This window comes from Capricornis sumatraensis, chromosome 8 (genome assembly GCF_032405125.1).
Source record: "Capricornis sumatraensis isolate serow.1 chromosome 8, serow.2, whole genome shotgun sequence".
NCBI lineage: Eukaryota > Metazoa > Chordata > Mammalia > Artiodactyla > Bovidae > Capricornis > Capricornis sumatraensis.
In genome coordinates, this window is record NC_091076.1 from 9,304,218 (window position 1) to 9,323,251 (window position 19,034).

At 40.2% G+C, this 19,034-nt stretch overlaps 1 protein-coding gene across 2 annotated transcripts in view; it reads right to left on the reverse strand.

Moving 5' to 3' along the window:
• LOC138084495 (organic anion transporter 7-like) overlaps positions 1 to 19,034 on the reverse strand; it is a 38,816-nt gene that overhangs the window by 13,919 nt on the left and 5,863 nt on the right. For both annotated transcript variants that reach the window (XM_068978807.1, XM_068978809.1), the window contains exons 3-5: positions 6,984 to 7,138; positions 6,713 to 6,881; positions 2,398 to 2,521 (exon numbers count right to left, since the gene is read on the reverse strand). In XM_068978807.1, coding sequence (XP_068834908.1) covers positions 2,398 to 2,521; positions 6,713 to 6,881; positions 6,984 to 7,138 — 448 coding nt within the window. The remainder of the gene's footprint in view (positions 1 to 2,397; positions 2,522 to 6,712; positions 6,882 to 6,983; positions 7,139 to 19,034) is intronic.

A 19,034-nucleotide genomic window follows, 5' to 3' on the forward strand; every position in this document is an offset into this window, starting at 1 on the left:
ATTATTTCAATTTTCACTGGAGTGAAAAACAAAGATTTTGCTTTCTATCTTTCTGTGATCTTAAAATTGTACCTAAGTTGTATGTGTTTTGGGGAAAAGAGATGTGTTATATACTGGGCTGTCAGACATTCAGGACTGGAGTAATCAATAATGCATATATGTGAAATATAGAAAAATGGTACAGATAAATTTATTTACAGTGCAGGAATACAGATGCAGATGTAGAAGACAGACATATGTACACAGTAGAGGAAGGGGAGGGTGGATGAACTGGGAGATTAGGATTGAGATATATACACTACCATGTATAAAATAGATAGCTGCATAGCACAGGGTGCCTGTGATAATCTAGATGAGTGGGAAGGATGGAAGGTGGGAGGGAGGTCCAAGATGGAGGGTATACATGTATACATATAGCTGGTTCACTTCATTGTACAGCAGAAACTAACACAATATTGTAAAACAATTATACTCTTGTTAAAAGATAAAATGATATTTGAGTGGATATAAGTGGAAGAAATTTAAGTTATGATTGAAGTTTGTGTGTCAGGCAATTCATCAGATGAAGTTAAAACAAGATTAAGACAACAAATTTCTAAATTATTTTTACAAAATAAAAAAATAAAATTAAACAATATTGACTAGTCATTCATGCAGTGAATCCATTTTGTAAACCAAGTTTCAGTTGTTTCTCTTGTGCAAAGCTCCCTTTCTTCCCCTGGCACTGAGGTGATTGTCAGCTGCCTTTCACTTTGATAATGCTTTATTCTTGTCTTACTTCCTGCTTGTATCACTTATTTTTGTTATGTACCTGGCCCTTGTAAGATCAAATCTTTCATTCTCTGTACTGGGCCAAACTGGTAGGCAAAATGTTAGATTTGGGCTTGACTATAAAGATAGTTCCTCAGAAGTAAGTTAGTACAATTTAATTTTGTATGAGGGTTATATCAATGCAGTTTTAAAAGAATCATAGGTCAATACCAATTTAGAGGTTTTCTTTTTATTTCAGAAGTGTGTACCAACATTCTCCATCATATCAAGGACCCTCAGGGGTATTATCCCTGTGTAATGACTTCATTATGGGAGAAATTTTGATTTCTTCCCAGGTGGCTCAGTGGTAAAGAACCCACCTGCTAAAGCAGGAGATGTAAGAGACACAGCTTCAATCCCTGGGTCAGGAAGATCCCCTGGAGAAGGAAGTGGCAACCCACTCTGGTATTCTTGCCAGGAATAGCTCGTGGACATAGGAACCTGACAGGCTACAGTCCATGGAATTGCAAAGAGTCAGACACAACTGAGCATCCTTTGATTACTTTCCCCCATCTTCAGTCGAATCTTAACTCTCAGAAGCATTTTGTTTCTCCTTATTCAAATCTCTTTTAAAAAGAGCCTCTGCATTCTTTGGGGAGTATAAAAATTTTCATTAGATATGTCATTGAATATGCTTCCAAAAATGTTGCATTTCTCTTCCTGAACCAGCTAATTATTAATGTTTCCAATAAAATGAAGGTGGACTCTTTTTTCAGGGTCTTCAATAGAAATCTTTCTATCCCCTGTCATTGCAATATTTAGACTTAAAAATATCTGTTATTTTCCCCCTCATATCTATATGAAAGATTCTGGAAGGCTGGAATCCTGGCTTATTCTGTTATTCATGACCAAGTAACATGTCTCACACACTGTAATCTTTTGATAAGTATTTTATGTATGTGCATGATATGATGAATGAATCACTTAATGGTCTACAATGTTTTACTTACCTAGGAAGGAAAAAAAAAATCACTTCTTTGAGGCATACCTATTCAGTTTTACCCTTGAGACTTGCGGTAAGTTGACTGTCAATTTCACAAAACAGAGATTTGTATTGTTGTGTTCACTGTCGTATTTCCAGGGATAGAACCAAACTTGCCATAGGTAAGCATTCAGTAGATTTCATGGATCAAAGTGTTTGTGAGTGAATGAACAGAAATATGAAGTTCCATATGCTCTATTTTGCACAGTCGTGGAACCTTCTTTCTGGTCTTGTTGCCCTGAAAAAAGGCTATCAAAACATTGAACTGGAAAGAATAAATTAGTTTTGGTTACTTTCTCTTACCAAGTTAATGTGTGGCCAATGCTCAGTCTTTCCACTTGTTAATAATTAGTGATCTTTTCCTCTGTTAAGTGAAACATCTGTGTCTACTTTTAGCAGCAACGTGTTCTCAGCCAATGCCAACACAAACGACGTTGATACTCGTTGAGAAATAGGACAGTGAGGTAAGAAGCCTCATAACCACCACTGTGATCTTGCTTTCCCTTCCTCTTATGGATATGAATGATATATATGACATATAAATAATATAAAGAATAACATATATGTTTTCCTTGCATTCTGTAACCAACTCCCAGCCTCCTCACCTCCATGGTTAGGGTATCTCCAGTATTCTTCCTTCCATTTCTGTGGGCTGCTTTTTGAAGTTCCTTTAAGCCCTTTTTGGGTTTGTCTATGGTAATCAACCACCGAGCAGATTCTATCAGCCACCTAAAAAAGAAGAGTAGGACGAAAGTGTAGTCAACTTTCACTTGTCCTTTTTGCACATAGCCTTTGTCCAGAGATGACTTTCCCCTCCAGTCTGATGCCTATTGCTTGTTGGATTATACCAAAATTTATAAACTTACATTCTCTTGTGCCATAACTAGGGAAAAATGAGATGACCTCTCTGTGGCGTTTACCTTCACTATTGAGATTGCAGGCTGGAGTCATATTGACTCCCTTCTCAACCAGAGGCAAATTTACCAGGGAGCTCATGAAGCTGAAACATGAGGGATCCTTACTTGTGCAGGCCTTTGCCAAGATTCTCTTAAGGGCATAAGAAATTTCTCCTCATAATGTGTCATTTTTCTAAAATAAGGGCCCTTAAGTGTTTTATGTATGCCAAAGGCTCACACAGATGGGAATCACTCCTGCTCCTACCAGTTATGATGGAATCTGGCTACAGAAGAGAGTTACTTATAGCTGCCTTGATTTTATCATCTGTGTAACAAGGAGGCAGTCCCACATACTCTGTAGAATTGTCATGAGGATGTAGTGACATAATGGATGAGCCTGAGAGAGACTACATCCTCCAGTCTAAATGAACTCACCTCACTATATTATTAATATATCTGTAATCATTTCTCTGAGGGAGAGTCATTTTCAGACAATAATCTTCTGAACAGCCTTCTTAGGGAGAGGGGTGTAATTGCCATTCATATATATGGAATTTAGTAAGATGGTAACAATAACTCTAAGTCTTTTTAAAGAGAAGGGCATGCTGTTCAGTTGCCAAGTTGTGTTTGCCTCTTTGCGACCCCATGGACTGCAGCACACCAGGCCTCCCTGTCCCCTTCCATCTCCTGAACTTTGCCCAAGTTCATGTTCATTGCATTGGTGATTCCATCCAACCATCTCATCCTCTGTAATCCTCTTCTCCTTCTGTCTTCAATCTTTCCCAGCATCAGGGGCTTTTCCAGTGAGTCAGCTGTTTGTATCAGGTGGCCAGAGTATTGGAGCTTCAGCTTCAGCATCAGACCTTCCAATGAGTATTCAGGGTTGATTTCCTTTAAGATTGATTTGTTTGATCTCCTTGCAGTCCAAGGGACTCTCAGAGTGTGCATAGAACAAATGATAAAAACCATCCAATCTGAGCTATTTCAAATCTCGAAAGATGATGCTGTGAAAGTGCTGCACTCAATATGGCAGCAAACTAGGAAAGCTCAGCAGTAGCTACAGGACTGGAAAAGGTCGGTTTTCATTCCAATCCCAAAGAAAAGCAATGCCAAAGAATGCTCAAACTACCACACAATTGCACTCATTTCACACACTAGTAAAGCAATGCTCAAAATTCTCCAAGCCAGGCTTCAGCAATACATGAACCGTGAACTTCCAGATGTTCAAGCTGGATTTAGAAAAGGCAGAGGAACCAGAGATTAAATTGCCAACATCTGCTGGATCACTGAAAAAACAAGAGAGTTCCAGAAAAACATCTATTTCTGCTTTATTGACTATGCCAAAGCCTTTGACTGTGTGGATCACAATAACCTGTGGAAAATTCTGAAAGAGATGGGAATACCAGAGCACCTGACCTGCCTCTTGAGAAACCTGTATGCAGGTCAGGAAGCAACAGTTAAAACTCGACATGGGCCAACAGACTGATTCCAAATAGGAAAAGGAGTACGTCAAGGCTGTATATTGTCACCCTGCTTATTTAACTTATATGCAGAGTACATCATGAGAAACGCTGGGCTGGAGGAAGCACAAGCTGGAATCAAGATTGCCGGGAGAAATATCAATAATCTCAGATATGCAGACGACACCATGCGTCTGGCAGAAAGTGAAGAAGAACTAAAGAACCTCTTGATGAAAGTGAAAGAGAAGAGTGAAAAAGTTGGCTTAAAGCTCGACATTCAGAAAACGAAGATCATGGCATCCGGTCCCATCATTTCATAGGAAATAGATGGGGAAACAGTGGAAACAGTGGCTGACTTTATGTTTGGGAGCTCCAAAATCACTGTAGATGGTGATTGCAGCCATGAAATTAAAAGATGCTTACTCCTTGGAAGGAAAGTTATGACCAACCTAGATAGCATATTCAAAAGCAGAGACATTACTTTGCCAACAAAGGTCTGTCTAGTCAAGACTATGGTTTTTCCTGTGGTCATGTATGGATGTGAGAGTTGGACTGTGAAGAAAGCTGAGCGCCAAAGAAGTGATGCTTTTGAACTGTGTTGTTGGAGAAGACTCTGGAGAGTCCCTTGGACTGCAAGGAGATCCAACCAGTCCATCCTAAAGGAGGTCAGTCCTGGGTGTTCAATGGAAGGACTGATGTTGAAGCTGAAATTTCAATACTTTGGCCACCTGATGCGAAGAGCTGACTCATTTGAAAAGACCCTGGTGCTGGGAAAGATTGAGGGCGGTTTGAGAAAGGGACAACAGAGGATGAGATGGTTGGATGGCATCACCAACTCAATGGACATGAGTTTGAGCAGACTCCAGGAGTTGATGATGGACATGGAGGCCTGGTGTGCTGTGGTCCTTGGGGTCATGAAAAGTCGGACACGACTGAGTGACTGAACTGAACTGAACGGATCCAATCTGACTTAATTTAAACTAGAGTAACCATGCTGCTTTTTCTTTACGAAATTGTGGAGGTGAATTTGCTTCCCATTCCTCTCCAATATCAGTTAAAAAAATGAAAAATGTCCATATCTTCTGTATCACATAATTTTCTTGCAAAGTCATACCTATAATCACAGATTGTAATGGAGGCTAGCTCACTTTCAGATGTTTTCTCTGTAGGGATGTTTTGTATCAATTCTGTTTGCATCATATTTGTTAAGTCTTATTAGTAAGGATGGAAAGACCTCAAAAGACAGAATTCCCAGAAGATTCTTTGCTGTCCTCTGTCTTTAGGATTGCTGGTTTTAGCATGTAAAAATAGTGTGCCTAATTAAATTTGAACTTCAAGTTTAAAAGGTAAATTTTTAATTAGAACTATGCCCCATGAAATATTTTATTTTATTTTATTTTCGCTTTTCTTTTTAAAAAATTATTTATTTATTTATTTTTTTACTTTACAGTATTGTATTGGTTTTGCCACACATCAACATGAATCCATCACGGGTGTACATGTGTTCCCAATCCTGAACCCCCCTCCCACCTCCCTCCCCATACCATCCCTCTGGGTCATCCCAGTGCACCAGCCCCAAGCATCCCATATCCTGCATCAAACCTAGACTGGTGATTTGTTTCTTATATGATATTATACATGTTTCAATGTCACTCCCAAATCATCGCACTCTCTCCCTCTCCTACAGAGTCCAAAAGACTGTTCTATATATCTGTGTCTCTTTTGCTGTCTTGCATACAGGGTTATCGTTACTGTCTTTCTAAATTCCATATATATGCATTAGTATACTGTATTGGTGTTTTTCTTTTTGGCTTACTTCACTCTGTATAATCGGCTCTAGTTTCATCCATCTCATTAAAACTGATTCAAATATATTCTTTCTAATGGCCGAGTAATACTCCATTGTGTATATGTACCACAGCTTTCTTATCTATTCATCTGCTGATGGACATCTAGGTCGTTTCCATGTCCTGGCTATTATAAACAGTGCTGCGATGAACATTGGGGTACACGTGTCTCTTTCAATTCTGGCAATATTTTAGATAAAAAAATATTTGTTGCTTGTTTGAAATTTGGATATAATGGGATTTCTTGTGTTTTATTCAGTAGCAAACAAAAATACAGAACCCAGTTAGAAATTTCATATAAATCATGAACAATTTTCAGTATAATTATGTATCTTACAATATTTGGGATATAATTTCACAAAAATATTAGCTGGTTATCTTAAATTCAAATTTCGTTGAATGTCCTTAATTTTATCTGGCAACTCTACCCATTTTGCTTCTTGAATTGTACACAGGGCACATATAAGGAGAGTACATACTCAGGTATGAAGTGAAATGGAAGTCACCCAGTCATGTCCAGCTCTTTCCAATCCCATGGACTGTAGCCTACTAGGCTCTTGTCCATGGAATTTTCCAGGCAAGAATACTGGAATGGGTTGCCATTTCCTTCTTCAATACTCAGGGATAGACCAGGACCAAACAGAATTCTTGTATCTGATTCCATGTACATTCTCACCCCAGACTCTCACAAGACAAAGGAGGAAAGAAGGCTTATACCTTGAGGCCAGAAACAAAACAAAGAGTGGTGCAGACATCACTAGCTGGAGAGTGTGCCAGTCTCGAACGGCAAAAGCCAGGCCTCCAAAGATTGTCTGTCCCAGACTAGTGGCAGCCATCAACAGTGTTGTTGCCATGGCTTGGAATCGGGGCTCTGTCCATTCCAGTGCTGAAAGAAAACACAAGTGGAAATTTTAATTCAAGTAAACATGGAATTTCAAGGTCAGAGTTAAGACTCGGAAAACACTGAAGATACAAAGCATCGACTTACTGAGCAAAACATTAATTGTCAGGAGACATGTAGCAGACATTCCAGCCAAGAAACGTAGTGAGCAGTAAATGATGAAATTGGGGGCAATGACTGTAAAGGTATCAACAATGGCAAGCTGGAGGAAACACAACCTGATTATAAACTTCCTCCCAAACCTGAGAAAGAAAGCACCAAATTAGGCTATAGGAACAATAAAAACCCCTTGTAAAAACTAGCAAAAAGAAAGCACTTTGAATCCTTAAAGAATCAATAATAAATGGCAGATCTGAGAAGAAAACTTCCTGTGTGTAAACAGAAACTGAATGTATCAAAGCCTCTTCTCTATTCTGTTACTAGTATTGGGTCGACACCAATTCAAATCATATAGGCAGGTTGCAATATTTTGGAATTTTAAAATATCATAACTGTCCCTTCTACAAACACATGCTTTTAGCATAGGTTTTCTGTATAAAACCTACACTCAGGGAATCTAAAGTTGTACTTGCTAATTTAGGCTCACACAGTTTACAACAGAACTTATTTGAAAACAATGTCTGTGGAATAAATCCATCACAGTGGCTGATGGGTTGCATGTGAGACCCTCCTTGATGACTTTGGGTTTGTTGGCTTTGGGCAACAGGTTTCCTTCTAAAACAATATAGAAGACAGTCATGACAGAAGCAGAGGGACTTGGAAAATTCTGAGAGGAATTTGATAAGATGGAGAAGAAAGAAACACAGAAGCAAATATTTTAAAAGAGGGATTTAAAGAGGCAGGCCCCCAAGTCCCAGGCAGAAGGACAGCCACCTTGATCCCTGCAGCTTCAGCACGCCAGCTCCCAGAGCCACGATAGTACTATGTTAGGATGAACACAACAGAGCAGGGATGAAAATTTGGGCTGCTACTGGGCAGAACTGTGAATGCTTGCATGGGAGGTACATAAGTTCACTGTGATCACATGGGCCCCACTTGCTATAGGACTCACTTCCTTTGGCACAAAGCTTGCACTTAAGGGCAATGGAGTGTTATGGAATCTGACCCTTAGGGCTTCTATTCCAACAAGTGGGGATCAGATCCCACCCCTGACAGGGCTATGACAGTCACAGAGCAAAGAGGAGGATCTACCCAACATTCAGTGCAGGCTGTGAACCTTGCAACAACAATTACACCTCCTATCAAGGGCAAAATGACCAGCACACTCTGAGGAAAGATGTGGTAGGCATCCATACACATAACAGCCCTTGCACCAATAATATTAGAGGGCTGCTACCAATGCAGCGCTCACTTGGCGGAGCTGCATGGAGACTACACTACTGGACCTTCCTCACAGCTGGGATCGGCACATCCCACCCAGCTGGTACCTGCTCATTTCCCCACAAGTGAAGGTCTTTCTCCAACAAATCTAGTCTATAAAGTTTGGAAGAGGTAATTGTTCCGTGAAATGTGCATACATCAATGCAACACTATAAGAAACATAAAAGATCAAGGAAACAGGACACCAACAAAGAAACAGAATAGTTTGACAGCAACTGACCTCTAATAAGTGGATGTCTTTGAACTGCTTCATGAAGAATTCAAGGAAACTGTCTTAAGGAAACTCAATGAGCTACAAGAGAATGCAGGTTGGCAATTCAATGACATTAAGAAAACAATACATGAACAAAATGAGAAGTTGAACAGAGAGCTAGAAATGATAAATATGAACCAAATTCTAAAGCTGAAGAATACAGTAAGTGAAACAATACACAGAGCACCAACAAAAGATGTATAAAATGGAAGAAATATCTATGAACTCAAGGACACGTCATTTGAAATTTTCCAATCAGAGAAGAACAAAGAAAAAATATTAAAGAGAGTACAGAATGCCTGTTGGATTATGAACACCAACAAATAAAACGCTGTTCTCATTATGGATGTCCCAAAAGAAGAAGAGAAAGAGAAAGACAAATTAAGAGAAGGGCAAAATAAAATACTGAGCAAATATTAACAATCTGAAGGCAGAAATAGACAGCAGTGCAGGGACAATACCACTTTCAACAGTGGAAAATGGAAATGGAAAATCAATAGAAAATAATGAACTATATATTTTTTTTCTCCCAGTCTATCCCTACCTCCCACCCTTCCCCACTGGAAACCATAAGTTCATTCTGTAAGTCAGTGTTTTGTGAATAACTTCACTTGTATCATTTTTTTTAAGATTCTGCATATTCAGTTCAGTTCAGTTCAATTCAGTTCACTCAGCTCAGTCGTGTCTGACTCTTTGCAACCCCATGAATTGCAGCACGCCAGGCCTCCCTGTCCATCACCAACTCCCAGAGATCACCCAAACTCTTGTGCATCAGATTGGTGATGCCATCCAGCCATCTCATCCTCTGTCATTCCCTCTCCTCCTGCCCCCAACCCCTCTCAGCATCAGGGTCTTTTCCAATGAGTCAACTGTTCTCATGAGGTGGCCAAAGTATTGGAGGTTCACCCTCAGCATCAGTCCTTCCAATGAACACCCAGGACTGATCTTCTTTAGGATGGACTGGTTGGATCTCCTTGCAGTCCAAGGGACTCTCAAGAGTCTTCTCCAACACCACAGTTCAAAAGCATCAATTCTTCGGTGCTCAGCTTTCTTCACAGTCCAACTCTCACACCCATACATGACCACTGGAAAAATCATAGCCTTGACTAGACGGACCTTTGTTGGCAAAGTAATATCTCTGTTTTTGAATATGATATCTAGGTTGGTCATAACTTTCCTTCCAAGGAGTAAGCGTCTTTTAATTTCATGGCTGCAATCACCATCTGCATATTAGCAATATCATATATTTGTCTTTCTCTGTATGACTAACTTCACTTAATATGATAATCTCTAGGTCCATCAACATTGCTACAAATGGTATTATCATTCTTTTTACTTGCTGAGTAGTATTCCTTTGTATATATGAACCACATCTTTATCCATTCAACAGTTGATGGACATTTAAATAGTTTCCATGTCTTGGCTATTGTAAATAGTGCTCTATGAACACAGGGGAGCATGTATCCTTTTGAACAGTGTTTTTCTCCTGATGTATGCCCAGGAGTGAGATTGTTAGATCCTATAATAGCTATATTTTTAGTTTTTAAAGAAACCTCCTCACTATTCTCCATAGAGGCTATACCAATTTACATTCCCACCAACAGTATAGGAGGGTTTTCTTTTCTCTGCAACTTCTCCAGCATTTATTGTCTGTAGATTTTTTTGTTGATGGCCGTTTTGACTACAATCTACCTGCAATGTAGGAGACCTGGTTTGGGAAGGGCCTCTGGAGAAGGTAATGGCAACCCACTCCAATATGCTGCCTGGAGAATCCTACGGACTGAGGAGCCTGGCAGGTTACAATCCGTGGGGTTGCAAAGAGTCAGACACGACTGATTGACTAAGACTACACATTCTGACCAGTGTGAGGCAATATCTTATTGTAGTTTTGACTTGCATTTCTCTAATAATTAGTGATGTTGAGTATCTTTTCATGTGCCTCCTGACTCTGTATGTCTTTTTGGAAAAATGTCTATTTAGGTCTTCTGCCCATTGTTTGGTTGTTTGCTCTTTTGATTTTTTTTTAAAATTTTTAATTTTTTTTTTTTTTACTTTACAATGCTGTATTGGTCATACATCAACATGAATCCACCATGGGTGTACATAAGTTCCCACTCCTGAACTCCCTCCCACCTCCCTCCCCATGCCATCCCTCTGGGTTATCCCAGTGCACCAGCCCCAAGCATCCTGTATCCTGCATCAAACCTAGACTGGGGATTTGTTTCTTATATGATATTATACATGTTTCAATGCCATTCTTCCAAATCATCCCACCCTCTCCCTCTCCCACAGAGTCAAAAAGTCTGTTCTGTACATCTGTGTCTCTTTTGCTGTCTCGCATACAGGGTTATCATTACCATCTTTCTAAATTCCATATTATATTGAGACACATGAGCTGTTTGTAAATTTTGGAGACTAATCTCTTGTCGGTTGCATCTATTGCAAATATTTTCTCCCATCGCAAAGGCTGTCTTTTTATGTTGTCTATGGTTTCCTTTGCCGTGCAAGAGCTTTTAAGTTTGACTAGGTCTCATTTGTTTATTTTTGCTTTTATTTCCATTACTCTAGGATATGGCTCAAAAAAGATATTGCTGTGATTTATGTCAAAGAGTGTTCTGCGTATGTTTTCCTCTAAGAGTTTTATAGTATTCAGTCTTACATTTAGGTCTTTAATCCATTTTGATTTTACATTTTGTGTATGGTGTAAAAAAATGTTCTAATGTCATTTTTTAAAAACATGGAGCTTTGCAGTTTTCCAAGCACCATTTATGTCTTTCCTCTATTGTATAGTCTTGCCTTCTTTGTTGTAGATTAATTGACCATAAGTGTGTGGGTTTATTTCTGGGCTTTCTATCCTGCTCCATATTGATTGATTTATCTATCTAGTGGTACCAGTACCATACTGTTTTGATGACCACAGCTGATTCCTCCAGCTCCAATTTTCTTTCTCAAGATTACTTTGGTTGTTTGGAGTCTTCTGTGTGTCCATACTCATTTTAAGATTTTTTTTTGTTCTAGTTCTGTGAAAAATGCCATTGGTAATTTGATAGGGGTTGCATTGAGTCTGTCGATTGCCTTAGCTAGTATAATCATTTTGACAATATTGATTCTTCCAATCCCAGAACATAGTATATATTTTCATCTCTTTGTATTGTCTTCAATTTCTTTCATAAGGGTCTTATAGTTTTCAGAGTGTAGGTCTTTGTCTCCTTCAGTTAAGTCACTCATTTGTGTCTGACTCTCTGTGAACCCATGAAACACAGCACGCCAGGCCTCCCTGTCCATCACCAATTCCCAGAGTCCACCCTAACCCATGTCCATTGTGTCAGTGATGTCATCCAAACATTTCATCCTCTGTTGTCCTGTTCTCCTCCTGCCTTCAATCTTTACCAGCATCAGAGTCTTCTCAAATGAATCAGCTCTTCGCATAAGGAGGCCAAAGTATTGGAGTTTCAGCTTCAACATCAGTCCTTCCAATGAACACCCAGGACTGATCTCCTTTAGGATGGACTGGTTCGCTCTCCTTGCAGTCCAAGGGACTCTCAAGATTTTCTCCAACATCACAGTTCAAAAGCATCAATTATTCAGGTCCAACTCTCACATCAATACATGACCACTGGGAAAACCATAGCCTTGACTAGAAGGACCTTTGTTGGCAAAGTAATGTCTCTGCTTTTGAATATGCTGTTTAGGTTGGTCATAACTTCCCTTCCAAGGAGTAAGCGTCTTTTAATTTCACGGCTGCAATCACCATCTGCAGTGATTTTGCAGCCCAACAAAATAAAGGCAGCCACTGTTTCCACTGTTTCCCCATCTATTTCCCATGAAGTGATGGGACTGGATGCCATGATCTTCGTTTTCTGAATGTCGAGCTTTAAGCCCACTTTTCCACTCTCCTCTTTCACTTTCATCAAGAGGCCCTTTAGTTCTTCTTCACTTTCTGCCATTAGGGTGGTGTCATCTGCATATCTGAGGTTATTGATATTTCTCCTGGCAATCTTGATTCCAGCTTGTGCTTCTTCCAACCCATCGTTTCTCATGATGTACACTGCACATAAGTTAAATAAGCAGGGTGACAATATACAGCTTTGATGTACCCCTTTTCCTATGTCCAGTTCTAACTGTTGCTTCCTGACCTGCATACAGGTTTCTCAAGAGGCAGGTCAGGTGCTCTGGTATTCCCATCTCTTTCAGAATTTTCCACAGGTTATTGTGATCCACACAGTCAAAGGCTTTGGCATAGTCAACAAAGCAGAAATAGATGTTTTTCTGGAACTCTCTTGCTTTTTTGATGATCCAGCAGATGTTGGCAATTTGGTCTCTGGTTTCTCTGCCTCTTCTAAATCCAGCTTGAACATCTGGAAGTTCACATTTCACATATTGCTGAAGTCTGGCTTCAGCAGGAGAATTTTGAGCATTATTTTGCTAGCGTGTGAGATGAGTGCAATTGTGCAGTAGTTTGAACATTCTTTGGCATTGCCTTTCTTTGGGATTGGAATGAAAACTGACCTTTTCCAGTCCTGTGGCCACTACTGAGTTTTCCATATTTGCTGGCATATTGAGTGCAGCACTTTCACAGCATCATCTTCCAGGATTTGAAATAGCTCAACTGGAATGCCATCACCTCCACTAGCTTTGTTCATAGTGATACTTTCTAAGGCCCACTTGACTTCACATTCCAGGATGTCTTGCTCTAGGTGAGTGATCACACCATCGTGACTATCTGGGTCATGAAGATCTTTTTTGTATAGTTCTTCTGTGTATTTTTGCCACTTCTTCTTAATATCTTCTGGTTCTGTTAGGTCCATACCATTTCTGTTCTTTATTGAGCCTATCTTTGCATGAAATGTTCCCTTGGTATCTCTAATTTTCTTGAAGAGATCTCTAATCTTTCCTATTCTGTTGTTTTCCTCTATTTCTTTGCATTGATCACTGAGGCTTTCTTATTTCTCCTTGCTATTTTTTGGAACTCTGCATTCAAATCTTTCCTTTTCTTCTTTGCTTTTCACTTCTCTTCTTTTCACAGCTATCTGTAAGGCCTCCTCAGACAGCCATTTCACTTTTTGCTTTTCTTTTTCTTGGGGATGGTCTTGATCCCTGTCTCCTGTAGAAGGTCACAAACCTCCATCCATTGTTCATCAGGCACTCTGTCCATCAGATCTAGTCCCTTAAATCTATTTCTCACTTCCACTGTATAATCATAAGGGATTTGACTTAGGTCACAGCTAAATGTCTAGTGGTTTTCTCTACTTTCTTCAATTTGGCGGTAAGTAGTTCATGATCTGAGCCACAGTCAGCTCCCAGTCTTGTTCTTGCTGACTGTATAGAGCTTCTCTATCTTTGGCTGCAAAGAATATAATCAATCTGATTTTGGTGTTAGCCATCTGGTGATGTCCATATGTAGAGTCTTCTCTTGTGTTGTTGGAAGAGGGTTTTTGATATGACTAGTGCATTCTCTTGGCAGAACTCTATTAGCCTTTGCCCTGCTTCATTCTGTACTCGAAGGCCAAATTTGCCTGTTACTCCAGGTGTTTCTTGACTTCCTACTTTTGCATTCCCGTCCCCTGTAATGAAAAGGACATCTTTTTGGGGTGTTTCTTCTAAAAGGTCTTGTAGGTTTTCATAGAACCGTTCAACTTCAGCATCTTCAGCATTACTGGCCAGGGCATAGACTTAGATTAGTGTGATATTGAATGGTTTGCCTTGGAAAAAAACAGAGGTCATTCTGTTGTTTTTGAGACTGCATTCAAGTACTGAATTTTAGACTCTTTTGTTGACTATGATGGCTACTCCATTTCTTCCAAGGAATTCCTGCCCACAGTAGCAGATATAATGGTCATGTGAGTTAAATTTACCCATTCCATTCCATTTTAGTTTGCTGATTCCTAAAATGTCAGTGTTCACTCTTGCCATCTCCTGTTTGACCACTTCCAGTGTGCCTTGATTCATGGACCTAACATTCCAGGTTCCTATACAATATTGCTGTTTACAGCATTGGACCTTGCTTCTATCATCAGTCACATCCACAACTGGGTGTTGTTTTTGCTTTGGCTCCATCTCTTCATTCTTTCTCGAGTTATTTCTCCACTGATCTCCAGTAGCATATTGGGCACCTACTGACTTGGGGAATTCATCTTTCAGTGTCCTACATTTTTGCCTTTTCATACTATTCATGGGGTTCTCAAGGCAAGAATACTGAAGTATTTGTAATACTGAAGTAATTGTAATAAGTATTCTTTTTTTGTTGCAATTTTTTGAATATTTAACTATATGGACACAATGATTATTCAAAGTTAAATAAAAGGGGGCTGTCCTAAGATGGCAGAGGAATAGGACGGGGAGACCACTTTCTCCCCCACAAACTCATCAAAAGAACATTTCAACGCTGAGTAAACTCTACAAAACAACTTCTGAATGCTGGCAGAGGACATCAGGCACCCAGAAAAGCAGATCACTGTCTTCAAAAACAGGTAGGAAAAATATAAAAGATGAAAAAAGAGACAAAGGAGGTAGAGAGGGAGCTCCTTCCCAGGAAGGGAGTCTTAAAAAGAGAGAAGTTTCCAAACACCAGGAAACACTCTCACTGCCGAGTCTGTGGCGAGCCTTGGAAACACAGAGGGCAACATAACAGGGAAGAAAAATAAATGAATAATTAAAATCAACAGATTACGAGCCCAATGGTAACCCCCCAGTGGAGAAGCAGCACAGATGCCTGCATCCGCCACTAGCAAGTGGGGGCTGGGCAGGGAGGCGCGGGCAGCAGTGCTTTTTAAGAATCGGGCTGGAATGCCCCGAATGTAACCAGAGCGAACTAACTTGGGCTAGCATACCAGACTGTGGGATAGCTACCACACGAAAAGCTCTAACATAAGACACACAGAACAAAGGACGGAACAGAAATAGCCAGCTGCAGACCATCCCCCGCCAGTGACAGGCAGCCAGAGCCGTAAGGGCTGGAAGGGGGCAATTGCAGCCCCGGAGACACTTTACTTACCAAACTGCAAGCTGGCTTCTTTGCTAACTAAGACTTCTTGGGGTTCTGGACAGTCACCATCTGCCTGACAAGCGGCTCCAGCGATACACCCAGAAAACTGAGCAGCAGGGAAAGGTGATAAGTCGCAGCGACCGTGCTCGCTAAACACCTGAGCTACTCGGTCCTGGGAAGGGCATAAAACGCAGGCCCAACCAAATCTGCACCTCTGAGAGCTACCTGAGAGCCGAGCCTGAGTGGCTTAGACCAGGGAGGTGCATGCAGCCTAGGGCCGGCCTCAGACGGTTCCTGGCAGAGCAACGTAGAGACTGAGCGGTGTGTGCCATGTGCAGGGGCATGCCCAGTGTAGCTGAGACACTGCGAGCACACGCCAGTGTTATTTGTTTGCAGCATCCCTCCCTCCCCACAGTGCGACTGAACAAGTGAGCCTAAAAAAAAAATAGTGTCCACCACTGCCCCCATGTGTCAGGGCGGAAATCAGACACTGAAGAGACCAGCAAACAGAAGAAGCTAAACAGAGGGAACCGCCTAGGAAGTGACCCCACACGGCCCGAAACACCAGAGAAAGTCCCCAAAATATCTTTATTATTTTTATGACCATTCTCTCGTTTTTTGTTGTTGTTGTTTGATTGTTTCTTCTTTTCTTTTTCTTCTCCTTTTTTTTAAACTTTTAAAAAATTTTAAGTCCTCTATTTCTCCTTTAATTTTAATTTTTATAACCTAGTATCACTTTTCAAAAAAAAAGACCCTATTTTTAAAGCAAATGCCGTATATATGTATTTTTTGTGGTGGTTGTTGTTTTTTTAATAATTCTCGTGACTTTTTTTTCTTTCTTCTTGTTCTTCTTTTCTTTAATATTGTATTTTTGAAAATCCAACCTCTACTCTAGATTTTTAATCTTTGCTTTTTGGTATTTGTTGTCAATTTTGTACATTTAAAAACCCAATCTTCAGTACCCAATTTTACCTGAGAGCAAGATTACTGGCTTGACCACTCCTCCTTTGGACTCTCCTTTTTCTCCACCAGGTTGTCTCTGTCTCCTCCCTCCCCTTCTCTTCTCTACCCAACTCTGTAAATCTCTGTGTGTTCCAGACAATGGAGAACACTTAGGAAACTGGTTACTGGCTGGATCTGTCTCTCTCCTTTTCATTTCCCTCTTTTATCCTCCTGGCCACCTCTGTCTCCTTCCTCCCTCTCCTCTTCTCTGTATAAGTCCGTGAACATCTCTGAGTGGTCCAGACTGAGGAGCGCACATAAGGAAGTGATTACTGACTAGCTTGCTCTCTCCTCTTTTGATCCCACCTCATCTCATTCCAGTCACCTCTAACTACCCCCTCCCTCTTCTCTTCTCCATGTAACTCAGTGAACCTCTCTGGGTGTCCCTCAATGTGGAGAAACTTTTCATCTTTAACCTAGATGTTCTATCATCGGTGCTATATAGATGGAAATGTCTTGAGGCTACTGTAAAAATAAAACTGAAAACCAGAAGCAGGAGGCTTAAGTCCAAATCCTGAGAACATCAGAGAACTCCTGAATCCAGGGAACATTAATCGACAGGAGCTTATCAAATGCCTCCATACCTACACTGAAACCAAGCACCACCCAAGGGCCAACAAGTTCCAGAGCAAGACATACCACACAAATTCTCCAGCAACACAGGAACACACCCCTGAGCTTCAATATACAGACAGCTCAAGTTACTCCCAAACCATAGACGTCTCATAACTCATTACTGGACACTTCATTGCACTCCAGAGAGAAGAAATCCAGCTCTACCCACCAGAACTCTGACACAAGCTTCCCTAACCAAGAAACCTTGACGAGCCACTGATACAACCCCATCCACAGGGAGGAAACTCCATAATAAAGAGAACTCCACAAATTCCCAGAATACAGAACGGTCACCCCAAATGCAGCAATATAACCGAGATGAAGAGACAGAGGAATACCCAGCAGGTAAAGGAACAGAAGAAATGCCCACCAAACCAAACAAAAGAGGAAGAGATAGGGAATCTACCTGAGAAAGAATTCCGAATAATGATAGTGAAGATGATCCAAAATCTTGAAAGCAAAATGGAATCACAGATAAATAGCCTAGAGACAAGGATTGAGAAGATGCAAGAAAGGTTTAACAAGGACCTAGAAGAAATAAAAAAGAGTCAATATATAATGAATAATGCAATAAATGAGATCAGAAACACTCTGGAGGCAACAAATAGTAGAATATCGGAGGCAGAAGATAGGATTAGTGAAATAGAAGATAGAATGGTAGCAATAAATGAATCAGAGAGGAAAAAAGCAAAACGAATTTAGGGAAATGAGGACAATCTCAGAGACCTCCAGGACAATATGAAACGCTCCAACATTTGAATTATAGGAGTCCCAGAAGAAGAAGACCAAAAGAAAGACCATGAGAAAATACTTGAGGAGATAATAGTTGAAAACTTCCCTAAAATGGGGAAAGAAATAATCACCCTAGTCCAAGAAACTCAGAGAGTTTCAAACAAGATAAACCCAAGGCGAAACACCCCCAAGACATATATTAATCAAATTAACAAAGATCAAACACAAAGAACAAATATTAAAAGCAGCAAGGGAAAAACAACAAATAATGCACAAGGGGATTCCCATAAGGATAACTGCAGATCTTTCAATAGAAAAGCTTCAGGCCAGGAGGGAATGGCAAGACATACTTAAAGTGATGAAAGAAAATAACCTACAGCCCAGATTACTGTACCCAGCAAGGATCTCATTCAAATATGAAGGAGAAATCAAACGGATTCCAGACAAGCAAAAGCTGAGAGAATTCAGCACCACCAAACCAGCTCTCCAACAAATGCTAAAGGATGTTCTCTAGACAGGAAACACAAAAAGGGCATATAAACCTGAACCCAAAACAATAAAGTAAACGGCAACGGGATCATACTCATCAATAATAACCTTAACCTAAATGGATTGAAACCCCAACCAAAAGGCAAAGACTGGCTGAATGGATACAAAAACAAGACCCCTATATATGCTGCCTACAAGAGACCCACCTCAAAACAAGGGACACATACAGACTGAAAGTGAAGGGCTGGAAAAAGATATTCCATGCAAATAGAGACCAAAAGAAAGCAGGAATAGCAATACTCATATCCGATAAAATAGACTTTAAAACAAAGGCTGTGAAAAGAAACAAAGAAGGCCACTACATAATGATTAAAGGATTAATCCAAGAAGAAGATATAACAATTATAAATATATGTGCACCCAACATAGGAGCACTGCAATATCTAAGACAAAACAAGTATGAAAGGGGAAATTAACAATAACACAATAATAGTGGGAGACTTTAATACCCCACTCATATCTACAGACAGACCAACTAAACAGAAAATAAACAAAGAAATGCAAACTTTAAATGATACAATAGACCAGTTAGACCTAATTGATATCTATAGGACATTTCACCCCAAAACAATGAATTTCACCTTTTTCTCAAGTGCTCACAGAACCTTCTCCAGGATAGATA